At 37.1% G+C, this 9615-nt stretch overlaps 1 protein-coding gene across 3 annotated transcripts; it reads right to left on the bottom strand.

The window, feature by feature from the left end:
- Positions 1 to 58: 58 nt before the first annotated feature.
- On the bottom strand, positions 59 to 9517 carry LOC137948220 (uncharacterized). 3 transcript variants are annotated; one of them, XM_068794223.1, is made up of 17 exons: positions 9280 to 9517; positions 9070 to 9201; positions 8067 to 8204; positions 7344 to 7394; positions 7089 to 7178; positions 6820 to 6966; positions 6507 to 6617; positions 5720 to 5791; positions 4414 to 5160; positions 3814 to 3978; positions 3146 to 3296; positions 2193 to 2338; positions 1628 to 1906; positions 1383 to 1523; positions 1103 to 1284; positions 525 to 635; positions 59 to 230 (listed from the first exon to the last, which is right to left on the bottom strand). In XM_068794223.1, the coding sequence occupies exons 1-16, from the start codon at positions 9370 to 9372 to the stop codon at positions 569 to 571; spliced, it is 2712 nt and encodes a 903-aa protein (XP_068650324.1). In that variant the 5' UTR covers positions 9373 to 9517; the 3' UTR covers positions 59 to 230; positions 525 to 568. The 3 variants fall into 3 exon arrangements, with proteins under 3 accessions (XP_068650324.1, XP_068650325.1, XP_068650326.1); XM_068794224.1 differs by having other exon boundaries at positions 8067 to 8183; XM_068794225.1 differs by lacking the exons at positions 59 to 230; positions 525 to 635; positions 1103 to 1284 and having other exon boundaries at positions 1434 to 1523; positions 1628 to 1696; positions 1762 to 1906.
- Between the last annotated feature and the right edge of the window lie 98 nt (positions 9518 to 9615).

Genomic DNA, 9615 nt, shown 5'->3' with positions numbered 1-9615 from the left:
TTAGTAGTCGTTTTGTTTGCAGTGACTTCTTTTTCACTGAGATAATAAACGGAATATGTAGAGAGAGAAAAAAACATTTATATTTATTGTGTGTTAGGCTATCTGACATGAAAAATTACCAAATAAACAAGCAATCACATATCACGGAGTTGGGAGTACAACGCATGTTGACGACCTAGTCGCCTCCCTATCATCGCAGGTAAAGTCGGCCAATTAAGGCCCTTGGCAACCTGTCAGAGCAAAACGAGGGTAAGCACTTCCACAAGGATATCATTAAAGAAATCATAAACCACATATCCACTAGTGTCTCGTATAAAGAGGTGGAAAATTAACATGCAAAGGTGGCTTTCATTTTTTGTCCGCTAATTAGAAAGATAAACCACATTACCAGGAAAATGCAGAAACCCCATCTACAGTATTCCACAAGGATATCACTAAAACCATGCTGGATTCACCTATCAGCATCTAGAACGCTTTGAAAATTAAGTGATACTGGACGCAGGCAAAGATAGGTCCTTACGTACCAAAAATGAGATTTGTCAGTTGACATGCCGGAAGGCTCCACTAGCTATACGACAAGTTCATCTTCAAGATGACAGTACTCAAATGTGAACTCAGTTTTGATTCTCTGACACCTGCAAAAGCACAAGAACACCATCTAAGAAAGCAGTATTCCTCTTTTACAAGCATTACACAAATAATAAAATGAACCTCACAGCCAAAAATACATGAGAAGATATGGATGATCATTGAGATAAGTAGGACGAAAATCCTTGCACCAATACATGCCCATATCATTTTTCTAGTTGGAGCATCATCCATACAGGATATTTTGTGACTATAAGAGAAATAGTGAAGGAGAGGAGAAACTCAGGGAAGAAAGGAAAAAAAAAATAAAGGAGAGAGAATTAAGACAATCACCAATGCACGAACCAGTAATAGCAATTAAAACTTCAATACAACTTATGAAATTTCTTATCTAATATGCATAATTATGTTGAATATTTTCATCCTTTTTTACATGATGCTAATATTACTTTTTCCACCCACCACTCAACAAAAATAAAATAATAATAATAATAATAATAATAACACACTGTACCATCCATTTTGCACTTCGTCATTTGCAATGTAGAAATCGAAGTATACATATGTGCCCTGCTCATATTCATCAGTTGTGACTTTGGGTTCCTCATGCCGCTGAAACCATGTGTTGTATTTTCGATGGTATCTCCATGACTGTTTTTTCAGTTCCCTTGCAGCTAAATACTGTTGATATGTATTCTGAAAAATCAACAGTCAGCAAACATAAGCAAAAGTGAAACGTAAAAAGTCATCCTTAAAATAAAAATGAAAAAAGACAGGAGTTTTAAAAATGTTACCTGCTGGTAGTAAAATGCAAAGAACAGAGTATCAGTACCATTCGTATATCCATCCCCACCAATTCGTTCCCAGAAGGCTGGGGTGTCAACAATTGGGGCTGGCACTTGAGGGTAGCTAGCAGGAGTCACTGCAGGATGTCGCTGCAAAACAATGGTTTTTTTAACAAACACATAAAACGAGAAACATTTTTTTTTAAAACAAGAAAATTTAGATATCATAGAGTCAAAAAGAACAGATATCATACCGGAATATAGTTCCTTGGACGTTCCGAGTCTTTAGGTTGAGGGAGCTTATAAAAAGCAGACTCTAGCATCTGCAAATTAAATAGATGATCATGCATTCCTACAGATGTTATAGTTGATGAGCTGAGATTATCACCAATAGCACCAAGGTCAGAAGCACTTCTTCGACCAATCACACCCAGGTTAGCTGAAGATTGACTTGACTGAAATGGTTGCCCAGGAGATAGCTCCGTATCTCTTGGTACTTGCACAGCATCTGCGAAAGCATTAGAACTTCCAGCCTGCAGTAACACCAGTACAAGTTATTCACATCACAACATATGTTACAAACATGGAACATCTAGTACATAATGTACATGAAAGCCTGTCATGAATCATTTATTGGGGATCTATTACCCAAGGAGACTTGAGAAGACTAAATGTGCTTGACTTTCCAACAAACTAAACCATAACAACCAACTAAGAATTTCTTTTTCCTTGTTTCAGCAACAGTAATCCAAAACAAGACAGGCAGTTAATATCAGACCAGCTAGTCAAAAATTCAAGAAACAAAATCATATAACATACAGATGAATCAACGGCATATGGTGTTTTCAAATCATCATCCACAGGGATAGTCTTGCTAAGCCCTGAATTTGAAGGCAGCTCTACATTTATATCATCAGATATGTTTTGCTGCTGTTGTTGGTCATCAAGATTCACATGTCCAACGTCTGCAGCACAAAACACTTGTCAAATAAATGCATAGCAGCTGCATCAATTTTAAGGGGAGAAAGAATGGCAAAGAAAAATAAAAGAAGGAAGCTTTATCTAGCAATCAAGTTGATAGCACGCAGATAAACAAGTGCCACACTGATTTTTTTTTTTTTGTCTTTTTTCTCCCTGAAAATGTAAGTCTTACCTAGGACGGTGTAGACCAACATCAGGAACAGGAAGCAGCAAGATCAAGTTAGTCATGCACTGCAATCCTGCTCTTGCATACATAAAATGAACATTTCTAGAAGTGGATCACTTAGGCAACCCCTTGTCTCTAAAGAAAAACTTCGTTACGGAACCAGTGCCAAATCAGTTAGTTTTTCAAGGAAAGCTAGTTTTGAGCATGAAAGAACAAGGTATGAGCCTATTTCAGCTGGCTGCTTCAATCCAGTACTTGGTACCATCTAACAGAGACGATTAACATAAGAAAATTTTAAACTTTAGAAGCTTTGAGTATAAAAGTTAATTCTCAGAACTTGAATTCATATTATTCAAGGTCACAAGATTGCTGATTACCACACTAATTTAGATTATTATTTTTTATGAAAATGTTAATTTATGATTAATGTAAAATATGAAAAATAAATATGCATAACTATTCCAGTTATGCCACACTATATGATATTTCGTTCGTTATATATTTATTATGCTATAGTAGTCCAATTGATCATTGAATACAGAAGAACCAAAACAAGCCTTAGCCACCAGTTCAATAGCCAGTGACATAAATTTGGTATTTACATACTCCCAGTACATGGAAGTACCTGCGTCCTTTGGTCCACTTGAGATTACTGTTTGTTGATGCATTACATTCTGTTGAGCTAATGAAGAATTGACTGCAGAGAGGCTCCCTGGAGACTGTACACCAAGCCCAATCCCAACTTGAGGTGCCAGAGATGTGGTCTGAGTATTGAACTGCAATGAGTCATAAAAGATACAGCCAAAAGTGAGCATGAGTAAATGTCATGAAGAAATTAGCTGATAAAACTTTGAAGGAATGCTGTCAAGCAGGCCTAGACTGAAGCTCAATTAAGTTAAGGACAATAATACATACTACTTCACTTAAGGAGCATACAGTCATTCAACTAACGAGATGATTAAAATCCCTAATTTCTGTATTTCTGTTTCTTTTTGAGCTGAGGAGAGTTCCCAATTTCAATATAAGACCAAGATACACCTTCTTTGGTCAGTACATCAGACATTTGTTGCCAGTCCTTAAGGTATGCTGCCAAGAGATCTAATGGAGTTCTCATTTCCATCAATAAATAATATAAAAGACACAAAAATAGAGAGAGGCAAGCAAGTCCCCATTAAAATGGTAATTGGGGATGCCCCAGATTTTGCTAGAAATAGAATTGGCAGCATACTGAATGTTTCTGTAGTTATATTATGAAGTCACCATCAGAAGAGCTGATTTTATCTGAGAAATTACCTGCTGTAGGAGTGAATTTGATTGTTGAGTAGAAAATTGCTTAGCGCCGGATAGATGAGGCACACCAAGTAGGGTACTATGACCTTGCTGTTGCACTTGCTGGAGCCTCTGCAGAAACTTCTCTCTCTGATCAGGTGCAATCTCAGTCCTTCCACGGAACTGCCCCTGGAAAAATATAAACAGTTAAACATGCTTTACGAACCTGAATTGGTCTAAAATCTTTATTTAAAAAAATAAAAATAAAGTACATCCTCATGTGGACTGGGCAAAGCCTTATGACCACAAGGAGGGGGTGGGTTCTATTGTGGAATCTTGAGCTCAAGTCTCATCATGGTATAAAGTTCAACATTCCCACCCAAAAAAAAAAAAAAAAAGTACCATCTCAACATTGAACCATGTATTTCATAATAACTTTCTTCATTATTTGAAGACCTTCCATACCAAAAAGTGTGTAGCATAAATACCCAACAGAACATTGCAGTAGCATACCATCTAAAAGTGTCTAAATGAAAACTCAAACTGTCTAAATGTCTCAAGGAAACTATAATTTGCAGAAATGTCAAGAATTAAGTAGTGGTCGAAACAAGATGTAATACATACCATTTCATTCTGATTCTGAAATGAATTTGCAGTATGAGGTCTCCATTGCACCCCGCTAACTACTGAAGGGGTGAAGACTCGCCCACCTATTACAGCACTGTCACCAACACTGCTAGAGTCAGTTGAAGGTGTTCCATCTGTAGCTTTAGAACTTTGTTGCAAAAGCATTCTACCACTCAAAGGTGAAACCAGGGGCTGCATTCTCTCATCCAACCCTAATACATTTCTCTTTGCCATATCAGAGATTGTGGGACTTGAACCAAGAGCACCATTGCTAGCTATTCCTGTTCCAGAACTCAAACTTAATGGAACACTAGATGGTTGACTTGATACTGCTCCTACCACTGACCCACGCCCAAGACTTGACACTCCAATCTCAGTCAGAGCAGGTGATGGTCCACGACCAGGAAAGTTTGCACCATCATCTTCCTTTACCGAACTAGATGGGTTAACTGGCGATGTGGAAAGAGAAGTGGAGTTCTCCACAGCACCTCGAGCATATCCAGAACCAGAAAGGATGGATGATGCGCTAGGACCACCAACCATGGTACGTGAAGAGATATTGCCAGGCCCAGCATCAGTGCTAGTTCCTGTAGGAGTGCCAGAACCAATACCAGACGAACTTAATGAAATTGGTGAGCTCAGAGAACCATTTTTAATGGAAGGTGGAGTTCTTGGAGGAATATCGGAGTTACTGTCCTGGGAAGCTGTTTCTTCAGATTGATCCAGAGCAGTACCCTGAGCAGACTGTGCCAAAGAGAATTAAAATAATCAACGAGAATTACATCAACAAGCAAAGCCAACAACATATACTAATAAAAATATCATTCAGCAAAAACAAAGACATAAATGCTTATGGTAGACTAACACAAAAACCACAACAATCAGCCTCACCATAACCAAAAAACTACAACATAAAAGATTTGCAGCAATCCTGTCTGTCGAACTTCAGATCACAATTGACTACAATGACAGAGCAATTCCAATCACAGATCTAAGCGGCCAGACTACCAATCTCTTTTTGTTTAAATGGATACTATTCATTTGTTTGCCATCTGGACATCGTAAAATGCATAAAGATAAATTTGAAATGATTATTGGAATATTTTTTGTGACACAGAATGCAGATATTTAAAATAAATAAATTTTGGCAGACAATTGGCTGGATCTGGAGATGATATACTATAAAGGATCCTCATATCCAACAACTCTTAGAGGGTATGTTTGTTTCACTTGCACCCAGAAGGATGTGAGACAAACATTTCTAGCTGCTACATTTATCCAAAAGCCACAGAATTGAACTTACAGGAACATGAGAAGGAGAAGTGGCAATGGAGCTCTTCAAGCCTAAGACTGCACCAGCACCAGAAGCAACACCCTACCAAAAATGGGAATATGCGTAAAAGATTTTCTTGAAGAGTTGCATATGCTTCAAGATATTAGAAACTGTAGTTTTCAGATTAACAATTCAACCCAACAATAGTCCACCTATCAGAAATGGAATTATGAAGTATTCATGATCATGTGAAACATTAACTGCACAATTACTGAAATCAAAGCACATTGGTATATTTTTTGTGTGTGCGTGTGCGTGTGCGTGTGTGTGTGTGTGTGCGTGTGCAGGTGTTTGTTGAAAAGGATGTTCCTAGCATTTTTCACCTGCAATCTTATTCTTCAATTAGGTACTAAACCATCCTACATTTTAACGGAGCAGAATGTATATGCTTTTATGAACTATAGAAAAAAAAAAAAAGGCACCCAAGTAAATGGTAAGTATTTGGCACCAAATTATGTTGTATTCATTTGAACACCATATAAGGAGTTGCTGACATCCATGATTAACATATTCTGAGATTTTGAATTCAATGACCACCCATAATTCAACATTGCAAAACATGTAATAAGCGACCGTTCCAAGCTATGAACTTAAGTTGAAGAGAGAGCAATCACTCCAGTGCAAAATCCGTTACAATTTTTCACATCCTTGCACAAATCCAAGAATTTGTTTATTTTTTTTTCAAAATCCAATAATATCATGAAGCAAACAAATAGAATTCAATAATCAAGATAGACATGTCATCCATGACATTTACCTTAACAAGAGCTGGAGGACCAATGGCAACCAGATCTTCAAGGGATTCCACCTTGTCTAGGGGTAAGGAACTATAAAGCTCATCAACGTCACTAAATTCATCGAAATCCTCCTGCACAGATATTTCAACATATAAGGAAATGAGGTGCAAACTAAAAAGTATTTATCAAGAATCAATGAACACAAGGCCAAAAAAATAAAATGCAAAGACAGCAACAAGAACCAAAAGGTATACCAGATTCAAATTTTCAATAAAATTAACAATTAGAGGAACATAAGATGATTGAAACAAAACCAATGGCATCAAAAGACACCTGATTGCGTTCAACATAGTCATCAAGAAAATCCTTAACATCATTGACTTGTTCAGGGCTCAATTCATCATTATCCAGCAGCCTTAAAATCAACTCTAGCTTCATTATATGAGCCTTGTGTCTTGCAATGGATGTCTCTAAATGTATCTGCCAAGCAAAGAAATGATTAATATAAAATACAAAAGCATGTGAAAAACAGACTCAACCAGCCAACATTCATGAGTATCAAAATGTTTTCATTGAAGAGGTTGAGGTAAATTTCATCATACCAGGCGAGGTGGCCTCTGCTTCCCTTTCTTCACAGACAATCCCTCAACCTCGGCTTCAAATGCATCAATCTGACTCTCCAATTCTGACACCTGTGGAAGTGAGAAAGATTGTACCAGATGACATCACAACTTCAAGATATAATAAATAACATCTCCGACATGGAAAAGGGACTTCTAACATAGAAAAGTCAACCGACAAATGCCAAATAGAGATAAAGAAAGAAACCAATGTGGAGACAGAGAGAGCTTGCATACCACATTGTTCAACCAATCCCTTGTCTCTGCTTTAGCCTTTTCTTTTGGGTCCTAAAAGAAAATTTCAAAATAAGTATTCAATGTACGACCTAGAACTATTCCCAACACAACAAGTTCACCCCACCCATTTTATATGTTTTCATGTGGTCCAAATAATTGAAAAATCACCAAAAAGAATACCAGAAGGCAAAAAAACTTATCTCTATGCCCTATAAAGCAAACGGATTTAATGGACATATAGCATTGGAGAGTAAAAAAGGATGCCATTGAAACATGTCATTCTCCCACTAAAGTCAAAGTGCACTTTTGTCAAGCTTCTACACAAGCAGTTCCAAAATGTCTCTTAAAAAAAGGATAAGGTCATATAAATAAAAAATTAAAAAAAAAAAAAAACATAAGAGCAGGAAAAACAAATGTTTCTTTAAAATGTTTGTTGTTTTTATCTTTTTAAAATTAAAATAAAATTACACCTAAGGTACTCTAAAAAATGCAGTCCATTATCTCAAGGGCAATGATAATGAAGCCAAGACATACACCAGCAACAAAGTCAGAACTTTTCAACCATGGAGCAAGTAGTGAAAGGGTGGACCATGACTAAATGTAAAAATCAAAAAACTTAGAAAAGCTGTAACAGCAAGACAAGTAAAGAAGAATTTGCGACTCACTCCTGTGAAGCTGCCTCAATAACAATATAACTAGATGCAACGGATGGGAGGGGCTTACAGTTTTTGGTTGCTGACCAAGCCCTTCTTTAGAAAAGGCTTTTGTCTTTGTCTCCTTCTCACAAACTTTAAACCGTTCCATCTCACGCTCAATTTGCTTACGAGCATCCAGCAGAGCCTGCTCATAAGAGGCACTAACCTATGTCAACATATATCACAAAAATTGAATGTCAACTCCAAAACCATGAAAGAGCAAATTGAGAAGGAAACAAAAAGTACCAGAAAGAAAAAGGCTAATCCAATATAAATACACATCTAATAATGAGTTGCATCAGTAAACCAGGAGATTCTTAAGACAACTACTTATATAGGTCAATGATTCCACATTGCTGCCCCTGTGCATGAAACATAAGAATGAGAAAATTCAAACATGCAGAGCCATAAGTATTAAAAGTTGCCAAAACATATTAGATCAGGTTCATATAAATTTTTGTTTTTGCCAAATCAATAATTCTGAAAAAGATTGAGCTGGACATTAGATAGTGACATTAACGGAAAGAGAAAAGGAAGAACAACTATCTTTTCCTTCGCATATAAAACCAAAAAGAAAGTAAAACCGACAGAGATATCCAACAGATTTTATCTAAAAGTGGATGATAAGTATTACTGGCTAGTATGTAACATTTGGTAGTTGTAACTTTTGGTAGCGATGTGATCGTGTAAGGATTAAGTGCATAACTAAGACACATTTGGAGAAAATTGGCTTTGAAAGATGGGCGGTAAGATTTTCTGGATCACACTATAACAAAAAGTTCGGCAAACTGTTCTTCGTTACTTCTGAAACTGAAACTAGTATCTACTATTGCTTTTCATTATAGTCCATCTAATAAATGAGGACAATTAGACCGAGGCTGCAGCCAAGTCCATTTCCAGTATATATAGCCTAGTGTGCCCTCCCTATGAGATATCTAAGGATGCCTAGTTCTTAGAAACAACACGGAAAAAAATGGAGCGAGTAACGAATAAAGACAATTAAACCAGCGAAAGGAAGTCAATGCTCTCACCTTTTTGTCCTTTATCTCACTCGACTGAATCCATGTTTTGATCTGATCTCTATACCGCTGAAGCTTCTTAATCTCTTTCTTCAGATCAGCTTCAAATTTCTCTTTCTGGTTGGCATTCTCCGTATCGTAGACCTAGAAAACAAAAAATAAGAGAATACAGAAAAAAAAAAAAACTATCGAATAAATAATGAACAATTCCAAGTAACATACTTTGTTCCATATGCTGTCGAAGATATCAACTCCTTCCTGAACCTTTTTCAGAACTCGATCGATCTCGCCCTGGAGTTTTCTGCTTGCTCCCATGCTGAAACGAAATCGACTACTCCAGCATCGAACCAAAAGATTCAATTTTTCCCGTCTTCCTAAATCCGGGTGCGTCTAGTATTAGGGTTCAAACCACCAAACCGGTGACGTGGAGAGCAAAACAGGAGATGACTTGGAAAAGAAAGAGCACGATGAAGTGAAAGTGTCTACAGAGATTAGAGCTGACCACAGTATTGATAGCCCACTGATTTTACAGAAATTTACTTTACGGGCTGCGCTTCG

Source organism: Aristolochia californica, unplaced genomic scaffold (assembly GCF_029961685.1).
Source record: "Aristolochia californica isolate CCGP_79_NKW_82.1479 unplaced genomic scaffold, dmAriCali1.0.hap1 SCAF_13, whole genome shotgun sequence".
NCBI classification, from domain to species: domain Eukaryota; kingdom Viridiplantae; phylum Streptophyta; class Magnoliopsida; order Piperales; family Aristolochiaceae; genus Aristolochia; species Aristolochia californica.
This window is presented reverse-complemented; position numbering and strand designations above follow the sequence as displayed.

Coding starts and splice junctions, on each gene's coding strand:
- LOC137948220 (XM_068794223.1), bottom strand. CDS start 9,372: ATGGGAGCAAGCAGAAAACTCCAGGGCGAGATCGATCGAGTTCTGAAA. Junction 9,202..9,279: donor TCGACAGCATATGGAACAAA/GTATGTTACTTG, acceptor TTTGTTTTCTAG/GTCTACGATACGGAGAATGC. Junction 3,297..3,813: donor CAAATTCACTCCTACAGCAG/GTAATTTCTCAG, acceptor GACTCATTGCAG/TTCAATACTCAGACCACATC.